Genomic DNA, 19,919 nt, shown 5'->3' with positions numbered 1-19,919 from the left:
GCCTGCTGGAGGTCATTTTGCAGGGCTCTGGCAGTGCTCCTCCTGCTCCTCCTTGCACAAAGGCGGAGGTAGCGGTCCTGCTGCTGGGTTGTTGCCCTCCTACGGCCTCCTCCACGTCTCCTGATGTACTGGCCTGTCTCCTGGTAGCGCCTCCGTGCTCTGGACGCTACGCTGACAGACACAGCAAACCTTCTTGCCACAGCTCGCATTGATGTGCCATCCTGGATGAGCTGCACTACCTGAGCCACTTGTGTGGGTTGTAGACTCCGTCTCATGCTACCACTAGAGTGAAAGCACCGCCAGCATTCAAAAGTGACCAAAACATCAGCCAGGAAGCACAGGAACTGAGAAGTGGTCTGTGGTCACCACCTGCAGAACCACTCCTTTATTGGGGGTGTCTTGCTAATTGCCTATAGTTTCCACCTGTTGTCTATTCCATTTGCACAACAGCATGTGAAATTGATTGTCAATCAGTGTTGCTTCCTAAGTGGACAGTTTGATTTCACAGGAGTGTGATTGACTTGGAGTTACATTGTGTTGTTTAAGTGTTCCCTTTATGTTTTTGAGCAGTGTATATCTGACCCAACCTCTTTAGCTTAAAAACAAATGAAATGAAACTCGCTTGCTGAGAAAATAGTTAAATTTTGCACAAAAACTGAAAGAAAAATGTCTAAGAAAAATAACAAAAACAAATATCCGAAAGAGGGTTGACTGTAAAGCTCTACAACTAACTAGTTGTTAGGAGTATAGTTTTCACGCTGAAAACTATACTCCTTTGTCTAAGGGTGTGGAACCAACGTTGTCTTCTCTAGTTTCCTGACTGGTGGTTTTAATTTAAATTGTAGGCACAAAATCACAACTCTAACATCATTATGGTCATACAATGTAATTCAAAATATGAAAATAGCATAGTAATAACAACATTCAAAGCGTTTAACTGACAGATATTTCAGCAGATCATTCAGCCAGTTTACCTGAGACTCTTAACTACGCTGTCAAACATACATTTTAACCCTACTAAGTGTTAAACAACAACGTTTTGCTCTACATAAATCACAACAATAGCTACAGTATTACACAGAACCATAATGGTGATGGTTGCAGAAGTCTCTGTCCTTTGGTCAGCTGATGGCAGTGTTGTCACAGTGCAAACAGGAGGTTAATTCTGTGAATTAATAACTTTTCATCTTTTATGGTGGTGGGCATCTGGCAAACCATATCTCAAGGCACATCAGGGGGTGAGAAGAAAGATTGTGTGTTCAGTCTTGTGAGAAGAAGTTCTTGTCTAGTCTGGCAAGTCACCAAATTGACATTTTTACTGTCAGAAAAAGGAGAAGATAGTCTGCAGATCTGCAGAGTCCCTGACGAGGTTTTTCCAACCCCCCAATGAAGTCGTTTGTGAGTGTCGGGCTACACTCATTGTGATCACGATACTGACCTAAACCTTATAAAGACATCAAAGAGATGCTTGTTTTTCCCAAAAGAGAGCTGAAGAGCCTCTCCTCAATACGTCTGTGTGTGAGCACTGGAAACATTACATGACGATACAATATATTGAGTCATTTATACTGTATAAGGCCTCTTGAGAGCAAAACAGTCATTTCTTCTTGTCTGAAGAGGATTTTTGGTAGTAGGCGATAAACCAAAGATAGAGACAAGAAAAATCTCTTATTTCCTTATATCCTATAATCCTGCCCTCCCCAGGAGATGGTGGAACTGTGGATGAACTGTCTAACTTGAAACTGCATCTAGCCTCAGGCTAAAAAGTATCTGTATAGTAGAATGCCATAAGTGTTGAGGTGTTTTCTGGAAAAAAGCCATTGTACACTGACTGCTCAGCACCAAAGAGCAGGCAGATGCAGTTATGGACTAGCTGGTGAAAATAGTGGAGTAAATCTATCAATCAATCAATCAATTCTATTTTTCTCAGGAGTTGGTAGAGAAAAAACCAGAGCTAAAAGAGAGTGAATTTTTGTCTTACCCCTCTGTGCCAGAAACACGATTCCAAATTGATAATATTGCTCTGTAACTGCTAGATATGTACATAAGCAACTGTTTGGTTTCCTGCTAATGTTTTCTCAAAAGCCCCGCATCTTTTGGTTCTTTAAAATGACTCACAGAGTGAATGTTTAGTTGACCAGTCTGCTACATCTGAATCCATCTCAACATAATCTGGGCTGCTCTGATGGCAAATAAAGGATCCCAACCTGATCCCAACAGTGCCAAGTAAATGTGGTCTTCAATACTCTGAACATATTAGACGAAGAAAATTTGCTGAGTGAACAAAGTGAGATCTGGTGGCTTGTAATTATCGGTGATATTAATGTTTTAGTCACTCGAGCTGATGTAGGAAAACTTACTAGATAACACACCCGGTCATCAGTAACGTCACTGTATGTATGCTCTTGCATCGGTTGCTGTCTAGCTTTATTGACTAGCTTGCCACCCAAGTTTCAAGCAACATTATGCTGCTGCTGGAAATCTGAATTTTTATCTTTTATTTTATTTCGACTTATGTATGTTTTTATATTGTTCTAAACCACTGTGTGAGGCCTATTTGTATTTTCTCTTTTATTTACTTGTTTATGTTTTACATTGATTGTTGCAAAGCGCTTTGCTCGCTGTATTGAAAAACACTATACAAATAAAGCTATTATTATTGCACTAGAGTCTTCTCCACTCAAGTTAACAAACACGTCTCTCAGCCAAGTCTATCAAAATAAGTATCCCTGACCCACACATTTGGACCCTCTACTTATTTCCACAAATCTGACTTTATATTTACCTCTGCAGGTTTCCAACAGTGCATATTCTGAGGTTTCTGCCCTCATAAGCATCCAGTTACAGTAAATCATTACTCCAGCTCTGCAGATTGGGATGGCATGGGAATTACAGCCAATTGAGATATTTTCTTCAGCAAGCCATTAAAACAAGCAGAAAGGAACCACAGCCCCACACACTGCTAAAATGCCAAGGAAAGCTCAAAACCTGCCCATGCAGGTTTAGAGTTTTTACTTTTATAAACAGTTTATAAACAGTTTATAAACTGTTTCAGCAATCTTTCTCTCACACATACTACTGTCTGGCTTTCAGACTCTGATAATATGTGAATACTGCTAAAGCACAATTAGAGTAAAAGATTTAGCCTTTAATACATCTCCACTCTACACTATTACTCCCACTATTATTATAACACATATTTTATGGATTTATTTTCATTCCTGTTGGGCCTGAATCATCTTGCTCTTGTAGTCTAGTGAAGGAAACCAATATCACTGTATAATTAATCACCAGTTTAGGATGTCTTGATTTGTAGTTTCACAGGTAGAACACACATGCTGTCAATGTGTCACTTTCTTAACATAGCACTGCTGCATGTGTTGTTTGATATTATTGTCTAACATTTGAGATAATCAGCAGGTTCCCATCCTTTGACTCATAAATTCATCACTCAAAGTTGGTTCCAGGTCTGTGAGTAGTGGCACGCAAACTAAGTCTGAGGAGAGTGAACCTATTAAACAATCACACCTACTGTGTGACTGTTGTCTCTCCCTTTCTCCCCAGAGGTTGCCAGAGGCTATTCATGTCTTCTCATGCTGCATGGCTTGTGGATCACTCAGATTGTGACTAAGGATGTATGGTATGTCTCATTCAAAGTAAAAACAAAACAGAGACAACAAAAGTAACACATGCTCACTGCACAAACAATATGTAAATGCTCCATATTTGTATAGCGTCTTTCTAGTCTTTTCAACCACTCAAAGCGCTTTTACACTACATCTGCGTTCACTATTCACTCACATTCATTCACTGAAGTGCTCAAACAGAAACTAACATTCACACACATTCATACACTGGCGGAACAGCCACCAGGGGCAATTCAGGGTTCAGTATCTTGCCCAAGGACACTTCGACATGCAGCCTGGGGGAGCCGGGGATTGAACCGCCTAACTCCTGAGCCACAGCCACCCCGTAAACAATACAAATCATCCAAAATAATAAGTATCTTAGATGCATTTATAGACATGGTGGTAAATAAAGGACAAAAACTTGACCAAAACAAGTTACAAACAATATGCACACATTTACATTTCCCCATTGTTGCACTGGTAAACACAGTGGACTACTGTAAAGTTTAAGGATTGTGTTTAACTTACAAAACCAATTCTGTTGTGTCTTAGATGACCTATTATAATCAGAGCAGCATTAATGCCAGGAGTTGTGAGCCTGCGGAGGCTGTGAGTGAATCAAGGCTTTGTCCTTCTGCTGTGCATTTTGTACTGCACTGCCACCTTGTGGCCATTCACCAACTACACAGGCTAAATTCCCACTCAACTATACAATACATCGTGTCAAGCAATCCCCCCTTTCCAATCCCACAGAGCAGTGGGCCTTTATATTTTTTTCAACACTGCACTATAAACACACACAGTTTATTTCAACTTGGGTTTTATCTTCACAGCTCTGGCCCCTCTGTTCTACTAGTTATATAATACACATCAAAATTAACTCCTGAAATCAGGGAACATGGTGACATCACTGAAACAGGTGCAATGGTGCAGGAACCAGCCAATCAGACAGTCGAAGCCAAAAGGTTACCAACAGACAAACGTACTTGGAAGAGAAAACAAAAGTAAAGCCAAGGTTCTTCTTTAACCTGCTTTACCTACTGTGCATGTTTTCCTGTGAAATTCTGAGATGTTGGCTAGTTTTGGTGAATACAATGCTCTCATAACTGTTTAAGCTGATGGCCTGATGGAGCTGCGAAAATAAAACCCAAGTTGCAATGAACTGTAGTTTTTCAGTTACATTATTTGAAAGAATTTAAAAAAACATCCTAAAGGTTATAAAGATGTCGACTATCCAGGCGGGTAATTTAGTAAAAATATCAGAGCATCCAGAGGTTAGCATGTTATGGTACCATTGGCCCAGCCGAGACTCGCAGGTGAGGCTCTTTGGCATCTAGTCAACGTGTTTTCTTTGTCCTTATGTCCTCAGAAATATTCAGCACTTTGCAGAGTCCATGTCATCTCTTTAGAAGGCTGTTAATAGCTTTGACTTCATCCGTTGACAGAGGAGAAAGATTGTAGCCTCTCAGCTCAGGTTTTCCTGAAGACAAACAAAACGACACACATCATGGTCACCTTTCAGAAGACTGGGCAGGATATTCAGTAAAGTGACAAACCAGTTTTTACTTCAGTCCTAAGCAAATATTGTTCACAAAATAGTAGCAACAGAAATGTTTCCTCTTGCATTGGACTTGATTGTGACTTTTTCAACTGGTTTACTAAAAGAATTGAGTTGAAAGGCCTCCCTGTTTATTCCTCCCAAGTCTATAGCTATCTTACTGAACCCCGACAGGGCTCAGTTTCCATCCCCTCTTCCAACAATAGAACCACTGGGAGACATTGAGAGTTTAACGACACATCAGTGTCTACCAGAGATCTATCAGAAAACATTGTATTTTCTGTACAAACATAAATTACTGAAGACAAGCCACTCTTCTAGTGTAGGCTACAGATATGATGACAGTGTTTCTCTACTTCTCTCAGCTTTCACAGGCCCAAAGACTAAGGGTCAACATTTCAGGAACGTTCAAGTAAATACAAAGCACAAGAAATGTAAGACAGCTTTATCTTGTCTTGGAGGCAAAAAAGGAACCAAAAAAGGAGAAATCTATAGCCTGGAGATATGTAGTCATAATGGATCCTAGTGCCACCACGAGGCTCCTGGTTACTTGGAAGAGTCCATGAGGCTTTTCATGATAAGAAAGGGCTTGTGTGTTCAGTGCAGACAAAGTCTAAAGTCACTGAATGTTCTGTGGCTAATCTTTGCCTACCACATGAGACTGCAGGTTAGCAGGTCATCCCAAGAATCCTGTGTACATGGAACATGTGTGACTACAGCGTGTGGTAAATTGTTCTCATTGTATCATTATTTTGATTGTGGCTCCTTGGTTTGTAAGTTCCTAGAATTCTCTGCCTGTTAGTCATTACAATTAGAAGCCAGAGGTCCAGTACTCCTTTGTGCTTGAGGTCACTTACAATATAGGTAAGAACTTTCTTTCGGGACAGGTGTTGCCAAGCGGGAAGCTTCCCGTCAGCAATTTGATGGGAACGTGGAAGTCCCTTAAAACTGCATTCTATTGAACGGCCAGATGGGGACGACACTTCTGATTGGAAAAAGAAGTCCGACTGCATTAGAAATAATGGTAAAATGATCCTACTTCTCAGCTGGATAATTACCTCAGTAAACACTTTACTGATGAGTTTATGGTCTCAGTCGCTAGTTTCATGTCTTCTTCAATACAGCATGATGTTCATTTAGTAAATTATGGTCCCAATTATTTTAAAATAAACCATAAAGCCGACCGACCTGTCAGTCAGGCTAGAGTGACCCATGGCACTGTGTAAATTTACCCAGCGCTGCTGGAACAGCTTATTAGGCTGTTCACATTCTCTGGTGAGTACATTTGGTTTTAAGCCTGTTGTTTGTTAGACAAAGTTATCAGCCCTGTTAAAATTACAGTTAACATGAATTACAGATGCACCTAGCTAAGCAAGCTTGCTCCGCACACGGCCGTTTGCTTCTCCATCTCGTCCAAATATGGTCATATCCGGTGCCGCTGGTTGCAAAAACTCAACATGGTGGCGCCCTATCGGCCAAACTCGAGGCTTCAAAACGGCAGTCCACATGATGACTACGTCCACTTCTACAAGAGTCCTGTTGAAAACTGTAGTTGTTGTGAGCCATCCATAATGCCTTGAGTCTGTCAACCAATCATAGGCTGTATTTCTGTCTGTGGCAGAAGTGATCTCAAAACAAGCAATAAAACGAAGTGGAAACAAACAGATGATGAAACACCAGTGCCGCAATATGCAGCGGAAGGTCAAAGAAAATTCCTACAGAGTTGGTCCAAAAAGTTTTCTTGTCCGCAATGACCACGAGAAGGACACAATGTTTTGTTTCACCTGCCATGAGATCCCGAAGAAAGCAGACATGCAAGTCTAAACAGATTTGATCTTCCACCACTTAGAGGAACAGCTGGAGTTCTGCCGCAAGGGGGCGCAATTGGCAAGTTTAGGGCCCTGGACCTGTAATCCAGGCCAGTATGCAATCGCACTGACCCAGTTGCCAGGAAGAGGTTCAGGTAAAGTGCTCTAGATGGCTACCTTCTATGAGGAGCTATAGGGAAACGCTGGCATTCAGGGTAATGAGGTTATATCAGAGAACAACCAGTACAAGATGTTTGCCCAGGGACGAGCAGCAGTACAGATGAGGGAGCCGAGTATCTTGCAGTAAGGTATGCAGAACATCAAGAGTTTATGATGCAGTATTTCCATTTTTTTATAACATACAATTTAAGAACTTGGTGCCCCTCATGGAGGTGTACCTCTTCCTTCCAGTCAACACAGCAGTGGGTCAGAAAGGATTTTCAACAATGGAGAGAGTAAAACTGACTGGATGTCACATCTCTCCTCCCTTCAGCTGCAGAGGCTGATGTTTCTCTCAGTGGATTCACATCTCTCCTCCCTTCAGCTGCAGAGGCTGATGTTTCTCTCAGTGGATACACATGTTTGCTTTTCAAAATAAGGTGTCTATACAGGATGGAAATAAGATTAATTGGGTTATATTCACAGAAAGTATAAAACATATTACATGTGTCCATTAAAAGTAATTGGACACATGTAATTTACTTTACCGGACCCTCTCGGGCCCCGGACCCCCCCACCATAGTCTCTCCAAATCCTGTGGGAACACTGAGCAAAAAAGACTAAATAAATGGAAAAAATGTGAATGAACTTGGTGTTCTGCAAGAAATTTTCATTTCGGTGCATCCCTATAAAAAACTTTGAACTGCCTGAAATGTGCCTTACAAATAGCTGGCTTGTGTTACAGTGGGGAGAACAAGTATTTGATAAACTGCTGATTTTGCAGGTTTTCCTACTTACAAAGCATGTAGAGGTCTGTAATTTTTATCATAGGTACACTTCAACTGTGAGAGACGGAATCTAAGACAAATACTTGTTCTCCCCACTGTATTTCACGTACATGCGCCAATCAGAGTTTCAATCTTCTCATCTAACTCTGACCAAGAAAGTGAACAAGTGTATTCCCCAGAATGTCAAACGATTTCTTCAGATTAGCATGTTGCAAGTGACCAACTGAAGAGCCAAAATGCTTTTCATACCTTGCATCTCATTGAGACGATTGACTTTTGCTTTCAGTCCTTTGCGAAGGTCATTTATCTCCTTGTCCAGCTGCTCTTGGTCTACAGATAAGAAACAAATATCAAAAGAGGTTAGGATGAGCTCATATGTAGCTACAATGTGTGTACAACTCTATTTATATTCAGATTTATAGTGGGAATCTATCAGACATTTAGATTTTATTAACTGGAACTTTTTACCTTTCTGAATCATCTCTCTTGTCTTCAATTTGGGAAGTTTGATGAACATGTTTCCGAAGCAAACCTTCACTTTCTCTGCAAATGATAGCAGTGTTTAGTAACATTTCATGTACAGTGACATCAACCACCAGTATGACAGCCATACACCTGACCCACACCAAGACACTAAACTGTTGTTTCCTCTGTTAAATCTTCTCACAACCAGAGCAATTGGGTCCATGATAGTTCTGTGTTGTTACCACTGTGACACTGAAAATGCAACATTGCCAAGCCTTCTGTAACACTCTGTCATGAAGGGTCACCCACCTGAATCTGGCACTTCATGTTTCAGTGCGTTCAGTGCCTCTCTGTTCCTGTTTCTCTTTGTGTCCAGGTCCACTATCTGAAACAACAGAGAACATTCGTTTTCAACATGTTCAGTGGGTGATGCTGCAACAACGATTTCCTTTTTCGTTAAGGAATGTGAAAAAGTTCACATTAGTGTTCAACTATTTGGATTGATGCGTAAAACACAAAAAGACATCCATGGTTAATACAAAGTTTTATAATATAAATATGCAATATTATACAGTGTCGAGGCGAGGCGAGGCATAATGGTAATGGAAAAGTGCCTTTTCTAAGAAGTCAGCCACAGATGGAGTGGATGTGCTAGGAGACAGTTCGGCAGAACAGTGTCGATCCACGGCGATTTTTGCGTCTTTTTCGTACACTTTAAAATGCTTCCACACTGCCGACATGTCAACGTAGTTGTTTGGTGAAATTTACTCGGTCTTTTGACTTATTAGAAAGTGCTTTTCTTTTGCTATTTTCGGCCGATTAATTTCGGTGGCCGAACATTTGGTGCATCCCTATTTTATGGTGTGGTATTCGTGCTGCTTCATATAGGTAATTGAGATAAACAGAATACTAAAATAGAATACTTTTCTATCCATATTCTGAGCTATATGCATCTACTACTGCACTGGTTCATTTGAACAACTTGCAATTTTACCAATCGTACCACATTTTGGTAGCTTTTAGCTATATATATATATTTATATGGGCCTACAGTTGCTCTTGTGTGATGTGTAGATTGTTGTTTTTAAGAGTGGCTTGATGACTGCAGTTTTCAAGGCCTGTGGAAAGAAACCTGACACATGTGGAAGATCTGAGGCTGCAATTAGAAACATTTCTGAAAAAGCCAGCAGGAGGAGGATTTCAAAGGCTGCAGAATGCCCTCCAGGTTTTTATGGTTGATAGCATCAGAACATATCACGCTATTTGAATTGATTTTTGTTTTCCGGTGCCTGATATGGACGCACGGAGGGCTTGTCTATTGTTTTTATTTTGTCAATTCACTGCAGGCCCCTGGTAGATAGAAGTTCAGAGGCTACTGACAGGGTCGGTGTTAGTAGTAGACATGTCAACGATCCGTTGTAACGTTACCTCTAACCCACAGCCGCAATCAACATTTCAACATGCGTTTCAGAATATTTGCACATTAACTGTATTTTGCATTGTTCTATTTATTGTACAGTCAGTTTTATGATATTTATCCCAGCTTGCAGCCTCAAATAAACACGAAAACAACTAAATAGTAACGTTAGCTAGCCTTCTTTAAAGCACTGATCCCACAGTAGGTCTGTTCATCTGACGATGAAGACAATACACTTGAATGTAGCTAGTTAGCTTAGCTGCTAACATTCTCAATTCCAGCTCCGTTACCTGACACATCGATCCTCCCTGGTGGCCGTGCTCTGCATATTATTAAGAGTAAGCATTTAGTTACCTGTTGTTTAGTGGCGAGGACATCCTCAGCTGCCTCCTCAACTTCTGTCAAATAATCCAAAACACGCTGGGATACAGCGTCCATGGCAGCTGTGTTGCTATGAAAATACGTCCGGTCGGAAACAGAACGACTACCAAGAGAGCCGCATAATAATAATTCCTCACAAACACTCCCTATAGTCCATATTAATGTGTCTTCCAGCTAGCTCATGCCGAAGAGCTTATTTAGTTTTATTAGAACAAACAAATGGATTTATGGTTTTAAATTAACCACTTAAGCATTTAAGGAAGATACACCAGCAAGACACAGAATATACATGTGTCATTTTCACTGGGGACTCCTGGGACATGTCCCCACCACTTTTTGAAAGCATTTGCTAAAAGTTTTCTGAAAAATTAGCTTGCAACAAGAAATGTTAAATTACAAATAAAAAATCTATGAGAAAGGTTTACATGACATGCAATGTAAATATAGAAGAAACAGATCTGCCTGGTCCAAAAAAAGGACTTCGGCTAAAAAAAGAAGCTGCTGATTACTGCATTCATTACAATAATATTTTAATATTCTGATTTTTCACCGGCCACATGAATTCTGTTTTTTGTTTTTCTGATGCTCAACTTTTTCTGGTGGAGGACATCCAGACCCCGCAATCCATTAGCCTATTTCATCAATGACTATTTCTTCTAAATAGTTTTGAAGTATCTTGTTGTCTTGTTCTTGCGACTCCAATATTGTGCATTATCACATCTCGTGGACTAAATGTTTCCCCTAATATGAGCCCTTAAATGTCCCCACCACTTTTCAACACAAAGTGACGCCCTTGCTTTGATGTCAACAAGTTTGTTGAAAATAATTCTAAACTGGCAAATCTGGAGACCTAATTCCTAATTGGTAATTTATTGGCATTTTGTGGAACACAAAGCACTTTGATATTTTAAAGGCTGGATTAAGGAGACAGAAACTTTCATCTGCGTAAGCAAATCCAAAGTGCAGTTTTGTAATCTCACACACACACACACACACACACACCAACAGAGTATATGATTACAATGCATGTTCCCCTCCACCCCTCACATTTCCCTTGCTGAAAACACATCATGTGAAACTACTTTTCAAATAATAAATTAACATGTAGACATGTGGTTTTCAAAACATTTTTTTAAATGAATCTAAGGATTTCTTGAAAAATCGAGTTTATTTAATTGACATTTCACCCCTAGCACAATGCTTTTACTTTATAACAACTTTTATGATACAGTTATATTGTTGAGAAACCAAAAAAGTACCATTAATAAACCTGCCGGTATGTTAAAAAACCCTGAATACAAATATATTGGCTACATAATGTATTGTGCTGACAAAAGTCTTACTGGGTTGCTTTTATTAAAAAACTAAAAAATAACTTTTATATAAATATCCACATGCCCATGAGATGAATGAATGATCAATAATGCATGTAAACATCCAGCGTTTGCATCAACCTGTTTGACTAGATTGGAGTAAACATAGTAATGTAACTGTAACTACATGAGACCAAAAAACTCTGGTGAAACATAACATCCACCTGTGAAAAAAAATACATTTACAATCGTGCTACACTTTCTGTCAACTTGCTCAAATAAAGAAATATGACTGTAAATATACATTCAGTATCAAATATTATGATGACTGTAGCTATGGCATTCAGACTTTACTTACAGTACTCAAGTTGCTTTTAAGTAACAAATTCAACCTGTTTCGATCTGTTTGCTTTGTTGAGAGGAGAATTTTTGGACCCAGGTAAATTGTCCATTATTGCAGTGACTGCATCTGGTTTTATTTCCCGTTCCTTGAGCTCAGCCTTTCTCCTCTGCTCAGTTCCTCCTCGTCTACACTCAGAACCACTCCGTCTTTTCTCTGATGCGCCCTGCTGTCTTTCTACTCCACCTCTCCTCTGCTCTGAGCCACTCCTCTTCCTAAACGCTCCTGTCCTGTAGTCCAACACATCCCTGTATGCTCCCAAGCGGTCCCTCATAGCTCCAACACTAGAGTCTCTGGCAGTGGAATGAGGCTTGCTGTTATTACCTTGAACAGGGTTGCGGATGTTGCCTGAGGCTTGCATTCTCCTCAGGTGGCTGTTGGTCCTCACAGGGCTGCTGAACCTCTGAGCTCGGCATGCTGAGCTCCTGTCTGAGGAGTGCACCCGGCTCTCGCTGTAGCTCCTTTTGGGGAGTGATGTGGGCCCACTGTGCTCCAGCATGGGACTCAGTCTGGACTGACGATTGTGGCTGTGGATGGAGCGGCAGCACGACGTGCTAAAGGTGGAGTAGCGGATACGGCAGAGAGTACAACCACAGCCGGAGAGCAGGGCAGAGTGACTGGCCAGAGAGGAGAGGAAGGTGAGGGGGAAGGCACGTTGACACTGGAGGATGCACTTTGGCGAGCTGAGGCGTGAAGAGACAGCGGCAGGTGACCTGTGGCAGCTGTATATGATATCGGACACTGCCGCCTTTCCACTCTCCTCCTGGACAGTCTCAATCTGGCGCCACTCCATTTGCAGAAGCCTCTCCAGGTACCTTTCCAAAGAGCCAACAGGCCTGGGCCGAGGGGCCCCGCGGCCCTCCATGTTGTAGAAGACAGCCAGCTGACTGAGGCTCCAAGAGTTGAAAGGTGGAGGGAGAAAGTCTGGGAAGTCAAAACCACCATGGGGGCGTCCTCTAGGCCTGGAGCAGTCTTCAGCCTCGATGACCTCAGGCCTCAGCTCGAGCTGAGGAGGAACCCGACTAGAGGGTGACCCCGGAAGTCTCTCTGATTCAGACAAGTCAGTGTCACTGTCACCTTCTCCATGGCCGCTCAGATTTCCTAGTTCTGAGTTTGTTGACTCCAGCAGATCAGGACTTGAATCTGACAGGCGGTGGCAGGGGAAGGCTGGTGTGTGTCTGCTCCCTCTGAAACCTCTGTGCTTGTGTTCTCTGCGGCTGCAGTGCTGAGCAGCCAGCTGCACCTTTGGCTCCATCCTGTCCTCTGCAGGGGACAGTGGATGGGACTTTGACTCTGAGGTTCCCTGAGCACTAGAGGAAAAAGTAAATATTATCCTCACATGAAGGCAGCACAGAGTGGCATGACGTTTGTAGAACATTAACCTCACCTGTGTTGAGAAGTATTGTGTTTGGTCGAGGGGCTCTTAGGCTTGTGCTTTCTTCTCTGCTGCAGCCCCTGTGATTACAGAGACACTATTAAGCCTGCACACACATATCACCAATACATGTTCACTCTTTACACACTGCTTGATGCTGCAACGTTTTCACTGACTTATTAATCGATTTGTCCATGATTAGTCTGAAAATATTGAAAAATGACTATTGCAATTTCCCAGAGGTCAAGGTGAATACAAAATAATTACAAGTAACAAAATTCAAACATATTCAATTCAGAGTGATATAAAAGCACACATCTGACAAGCTCTAATCAGCAAATGTTTGGCAAACAGAAAATACCTGCTTGAATACCAGTTATAATACATATACGCCAAATCAATTAATTTTCTGTGATCATCTAATCGATAAATTGACACATTGTTTTAGTTCTCCTTCCCACTTACCTTGTCATTATTATTTTCTTGACTTGGGAGCGTGCACTGTGGCTGCAGTGCCTTCCTTTGTGACTGCCTCCTGCCCATTTTGTTGCTTGAAAAAAAGAGAAAAAGATTAAATGTTAAACAATGACCCAAATAACACTGCATAAGAAAACACAAATGCGATTTGGAAACAATGACGTTCTGTTATGGAGTAGCCGCGTTTAGAAATCAAAGTGCGGATACTCGACCAACAAGCATCTCCTCGTGCAACGGGACAAAGCTCACAGAGACACTAGGGGCCTCTGTCTCCACCATTCCTTACCGAATTACAAATAATATCTCTCGCTACCTGGCCGCATTAGGCCTGTTGTCGCTCCACAACGCCTTCTTCTTCCATTCCCTCTCCCTGATGGAGAGCCTCTCCAGGCATTGTTGTGGCACTCGCTCCTGCAGAACTGTGCCCATCCCAGCTTACAGAAGGCACCAATGAAAAGGGCGAGTGGGCTGTTCACGCGGAACACGGTGGTGTGATCATAAGGAGTGGGGGCCGCAAGTACCAAAGAGCACCCATTTTCTATTTCAAAAAAATCTGTCGGTTTGATCATGACGGTTCAGCTGCCGGCCGGCAGAGAGCAGTGCAGGTCCGCGCAGTGCGAGCCTCTCTGTTCATCTTAAAGGGGTGACAGGACGAACCTTAGGGGAAGGTGGGAATAAACATATGTTTGTAGACAGATTGTGAGTAGGCCTATGTGTGTATTTGTGTGTGTGCTGTACCAGGCTGTAGGACGAGTGAAATAAGAAAGCCTTATAAAGATAATAGGCTACACATTTCAGGGGAAACTTTGATCGATTATTCTTAGACCTGTTTTTCTGTTAATTATGTTACTTTCAGTGGTGAAATAATTCTCAGATATTTTACTTAAGTAAAAGTAGCTACTGCAATTCTGTTACAAAGTCAAATTGTGCAAAATGTCTATGAAGATTCTCAGTCATCCAGGTCATAGTTATCAAACAAAGGTTAAAATGAAAGGGCAACTGGACTTGGTTGGAGACTTCAACCAAGTCCAGTTGCCCTTTCATTTTAACCTTCGTTGGATCAAATTGTGCAAAGTATTAACAAAATATACTTTATGCAGAATCACCTATTTCAGAATAGTATTATATAATTTCATTATCATTCTTGATGCATTAATATGTAAGACTTTCTTTAATGTCCTTTCGCCTGATGCCAGCTGGGATTGGCTCCAGCCCCCCGCGACCCTGGACGCAGGATAAGCGGTTGACGATGGATGGATGGACTTTCTTTAATGTTGCAGCTGTTAAGATGTAGTAATCTCCGAAGCAGGAGGTGGTGGTAATGCACCCAACATGCTGGTTACCAAACGCCGATCAAACCCAGAAAGAAGAAGAAGAAAAAAAGCAGACGAGTGGGACTAATGACAACCGAACCGAGGAGGTGTAGTTAACAGCAGATCCCGCTGCGGCTCATTTGCCAGACCAAGAGAACCTTTTAACTTGACTCTAGCGATCAGGAAGTCCAAGGTATCTTCTTGTCCTCCAAAATGTCTAAGCTACACCAGCTCAAACTCTTTGTGAAGGAGCGACTGACAGAGGCAGCGGAGGAGATCTTCGGTGCGGTGGAAAGAACGATATTAGAGTATCATGCTGACATTTATTCACCTAAGGAGGAGCTGCCGACGCTAGCTGCATGTCTGGAGGAGGTGCAGGTGTTCACAGCAGGTTGGTGCACAGATGGTTATCATTATGTAGCGGGCTTCTTCACTTCTGCCTGACTGGCAGGCAGTCCAAGGTGTTGTCCCCATGTATTGTATTAATGAATTATGGGCCTGCCTTTAAAATATTCAAATATTCCAATGTGTCATGAAAAATCCACCAGCACTGCTTGCTCCGACTGTAGAAAAACCAGCTGCAAATCTTTTGTTGATTAATCTTCTTCTTCTTTTCCAAAACTCGCTGTCCACCGTCCCATGGACTGTGGAAAATACATAGAAACTCCTGGTCTTGGTTGTGGAAATATCAGCCACAATTGTTGCACATGTTCAATAAGTGGCAACCGGAGATGTCGCTGTGATAATGGAAAAATCAGCTGAATTTCTTGCTCTGGTCTGCGAGGAACCAGCAGCAGTTCTCCCTCTGCTCCTAGGAAAAAACAGCAATTCTCGCTTTGTTAGTAGAAAACACAGGAGCAATACTTTCTTTAACCAGGTAAAATCAGGAATGTTTTCCCTTATTGAGTCAGCAGTTCTTCCCCTAATGGCAGAAAAAACAGCATCAAACATAGAGCAATAAAGAGACTAAATCCCTCCCCTTCCAGTGGACCACCATGGGACCTTGCTTCAGAAAAAATATGTACGGTAGTCAATGGCAAGGGACAACTAACAAATAATTTGATCCTGTTAGAACTGTGCTCTGAATTACACATATGATGACAATTTAAAACATACATTTAAAAGTCAAGAAAGTCGCAGTTTGATGTAAAACTGTTTAAGTATAAGACAGTGAAAATACATAATTACAAAGACCACAAACCCGAAAGTCAAGCATTACCGCGTTAACATGTTGGTGACATATATTGGACGAGACGAGAGATGTGGTTCAGTTTTCACAGTAAACTAAGTGTAACTTTAATGTTTTACGACAAACTGCAACTTTCTTGACGGATATAATTATCTTTTAAATTGACCATCATCATATGTGTATTTCAGGGCACAGTTCAAACAAAAGAAAAAAATAAACTCTTGCCATTGACTACCGTACATATTTTTCCCGAAACAAGGTCCCACGGGAACGGAGGGATCTATAATGGAAATTAAGGCTGATACTGATATCAGAATTTCAGATATAGGCTATTTATATAACAATCATATACACTGATGCTGAATTACTCATGTCCAGGATGTACTGGTCCAGCTCTCTGTTTTAAGGGTCTGATCCTCCAGGCCCATGAGTATTACCCAATTAGGTATAACTGGGGACTGTTTAAGCTGCAGTCAAATTTGATTCACCTAGCTTCTAACTGTCGTCAACCGAATGCCTATCCTGCTTACTCTGAAATAGCACGCGATTGAAAAGCCCTAGAGCCAAATACTACTTCAGCCACGTCTTTTAGCTCTCTACCGATCAATCACTGCATTGGTGAAGAAATAAATTCAGTGTTTAAATGCAGTGATTATAATTGTATTGCAACATTGAGCAAGGGCAAGCATACAACTTATATTGATTAAAAATCGATTAAAAATAGATAGGTTTAAAATTCAGAACCTGATTAAAGGGGCTATAGTCACTTAATTAATTAATTAAATAAATAAATAATTAATAAATCAAAAGTTCACTGCCTTATTGTCAATGTGCTGTAACCTCACTTAGAAATGAAGCACGCGCCTGTTTTCTCTGTTGCTTGGAACAGCCACTATTCTACTTTCAATGTGAGGACACCGGGTCGCAACGAAGCAAACCAAATGCAGTCAACTCACACCATAAAACCGGCTCCCAGCAAAACGGACTCCAACATTAACTCTCCATAAGGATGAAAAACAATGGAGGTTTATGTGATGAAGCTTGTCAGGACAAACCGCATCAGAAGACCTGTGGAAACAGTGAACATCAGACAGGCTGGAATCAAGGAGAGTCACCTTAGCTCACCAGCTAACTCCGAGCAGTTGCTAACGTCATCCGGTGCAATATATAATATGTAACGTCTTGTCTTTCTAGTTTACATCACCAGTATACTCAATCCACATTACTTCCCTGTATACCACCGGTATTATGAGAAAGTGTTGATTTAGCCTGCAAGAAAGGTGTAACGGTACAAAGCAAATATGGAACTATTTGTTTATCCTAGCCTTGATGCAATGCAGTAGCAGTCAGCTAACGTAACTTTAGCACGGATCTACACCTGTTTAACCAAAGTTCACTTTAGATTTATTGTCGTTGTACCGATCAGATACACAGCTTCTCCACAGTCATGGCGCACTATTGTATAGTATATTATACTATGTTAAATAACAAATGAAAATGCTTTGAGAAAAGGTCATTTGCTCTTATTTATTTGTTTAACTTAAGCTAAAAAAATTGTTCTAATTATAAAATGATCCCAAAACAGTCAGTAACTTTAACAACTTCTTGACACAGTTTCTATTCTAAGTTTTTCATTTTCTTATATTTATATATTTTAAATTTTCACCTGCCACCTGAATTTTGAATTTTCCTTTTACATAATTAAAAACATTTCCACCATAAATTGGAGGACCCCCACACTCCCACAACTCATATATTTCAGCATTAATTGTCTGTCTGTCTGTGTCGTGGCTGTGGTTTTGGTTTAGCGGACTGTATTTCATTAGCTGCAGTGTTGTCACTGTGTGTACAGTTCAGAATCAGTAGGCAAGAGGCTCAGGAGCCCGCATGAACAGCCTAGATAAACCTATGGATTTCAGGGAAAATCTGACCTGATTTCTTCATATAGGAAGCAACATACAGGCTGCATTTTTATGTGGGGTTACAACCTGTTCACAAATAATTTAAAAAAAGTGATTCATTTCATTTAAAAAAAACTACATATAGCCCCTTTTAAACCTGGTTAGTTAAGAATTCAGCTTCCAGTCTTGAACCTTTCTATTACCACATTTTATCAGCAGCCAACATGACCTTTAATAGGATTCCTCTTCAATACTGGATATTTTCCAGATAGCAAGACGACATTGAATAAATAGTGATCTTTATTGTGTGGTGTGGTGATGGAGCAGTGCCCAAATAGGTTGGGCGCACTGGCCAGGTGCTCCCAATCTCCTTGATTGCCTGCAGAAACACAAACAGAGAGACACACTGTACACAGGCCCCAGACTCAGAGTTAAAGGGACCATCACATCACATCACAGTTCAAATCTGTGGATAGGCTGTCATTATCATTACATAAATCTGAGATTACCATAGCCTCTGTCCTTGAAGTCTGTCTGGCTTCTTGTGGTGAAAGCTTTAGCCTCTCATGTTCAGATTGACACTTGGGAATAACAATGGTGATATCCTGCCCTTGAGTTTCATTACAGAGATAGTCAAAGCCTGTGGAATGGCTGCCATTCACTAACAAAGACTATGCAAAGGTGAGGTATGAAAATGTATTTTATATGGATAATGAGGAGTATTTATGATGGAGGGATGAAGAGGAGAGGGATGAAGGGTAGAGGGGTGAAGGGGGTTGGGCATAGAGGGATGAAGGGTAGAAGGTTGTTTAGGGTCTGGTGGCTGGAACGTCTAGGAACCCAGGGGCTGCAGTAACCTCAGGTTGCTGTGTCAGGATAACTTGGACTGTCTGGGTAATGAAACTCAGCAACAGAAACAAGAGCAGGATACACCACTATGAATCACAAGAGTCAGTCTGACAGCGAGGGCCTTAGCTTTCTCCTATCTCTCTTTACATGTCTGCTTATGTTTGCCTTGATATCTCTTGCCCAGTGAATGAGAGAGCCTGGGACAGTTTCTAAACACTTGACATAAATATCCAAGGAAGGTTAATATCAAGCACAGCTGGATTTGGTTGAAGATAGTAAAAGATGTCTCGTCCCTCATCCAACAGACTTCTTCAATACTGAGTGACTGCTATGGAAAGTATTACTATTTAACCTTTTGTGGAGTCGTTTACCAAGGTCATCGATACTGCTGGTTATTCATAGTTAGAGCCACTCCAGGTCAAGCCTTAACGACCATCGTAGCATCTTCACCTGAGGCCAAAAGTGAACGCTTGTTTAGTTTAGAGAGAGAGAGAGAGACTGTGTGTGGATAAAATATGATACACAGCCTGCTGTAGGGTAGTGTGGGGTGAGACAGCCCCCTAAGCTCAATGTCGATTTGCTGACGCTTAAAATAATATTTTATAGTTTATTGTATCTTGGAGATGGCCATCCTTAGTGTAACATAATACAAAGTAAAATAAATAGCTACAGTTGACAAATTAATTCGTATTTAATCAAATGTATTTTTTTTTTTTTTTTTTTTAGGGAAAAGGTATTTTCTACATGGGGTAAGATGGAATAACCAGAATGTTTTGGCTGTCTGTACTAGTGTAGAAGTGGTTTGAATTCAATTCAATTTTATTTATATAGCGCCAAATCACAACAACAGTTATCTCACAGCGCTTTTCATAAAAGAGCAGGTCTAGACCGTACTCT

The 19,919-nt window shown here is 41.1% G+C and overlaps 2 protein-coding genes across 5 annotated transcripts; both read right to left on the bottom strand.

Annotated features, from left to right (window-relative positions):
• Positions 1–3,991: 3,991 nt before the first annotated feature.
• Positions 3,992–10,317, bottom strand: pdrg1 (p53 and DNA-damage regulated 1). Its single transcript, XM_046075242.1, has 5 exons — positions 10,179–10,317; positions 8,717–8,792; positions 8,411–8,485; positions 8,192–8,272; positions 3,992–5,109 (listed from the first exon to the last, which is right to left on the bottom strand). The coding sequence occupies exons 1-5, from the start codon at positions 10,260–10,262 to the stop codon at positions 5,027–5,029; spliced, it is 399 nt and encodes a 132-aa protein (XP_045931198.1). The 5' UTR covers positions 10,263–10,317; the 3' UTR covers positions 3,992–5,026.
• Positions 10,318–11,373: 1,056 nt separating this feature from the next.
• On the bottom strand, positions 11,374–17,297 carry LOC123986804. 4 transcript variants are annotated; one of them, XM_046075198.1, is made up of 5 exons: positions 17,229–17,297; positions 15,415–15,894; positions 13,759–13,843; positions 13,306–13,373; positions 11,374–13,228 (listed from the first exon to the last, which is right to left on the bottom strand). In XM_046075198.1, the coding sequence occupies exons 3-5, from the start codon at positions 13,834–13,836 to the stop codon at positions 11,893–11,895; spliced, it is 1,482 nt and encodes a 493-aa protein (XP_045931154.1). In that variant the 5' UTR covers positions 13,837–13,843; positions 15,415–15,894; positions 17,229–17,297; the 3' UTR covers positions 11,374–11,892. The 4 variants fall into 4 exon arrangements, with proteins under 4 accessions (XP_045931154.1, XP_045931153.1, XP_045931152.1 ...); XM_046075197.1 differs by lacking the exon at positions 17,229–17,297 and having other exon boundaries at positions 15,415–16,043; XM_046075196.1 differs by lacking the exons at positions 15,415–15,894; positions 17,229–17,297 and adding an exon at positions 14,084–14,479.
• Positions 17,298–19,919: the final 2,622 nt, after the last annotated feature.

Source organism: Micropterus dolomieu, linkage group LG18, assembly GCF_021292245.1.
Source record: "Micropterus dolomieu isolate WLL.071019.BEF.003 ecotype Adirondacks linkage group LG18, ASM2129224v1, whole genome shotgun sequence".
Taxonomy (NCBI): Eukaryota; Metazoa; Chordata; class Actinopteri; order Centrarchiformes; family Centrarchidae; genus Micropterus; species Micropterus dolomieu.
The sequence above is the reverse complement of the archived record's forward strand: the minus strand, read 5'-3'. Positions and strand labels throughout refer to the sequence as shown.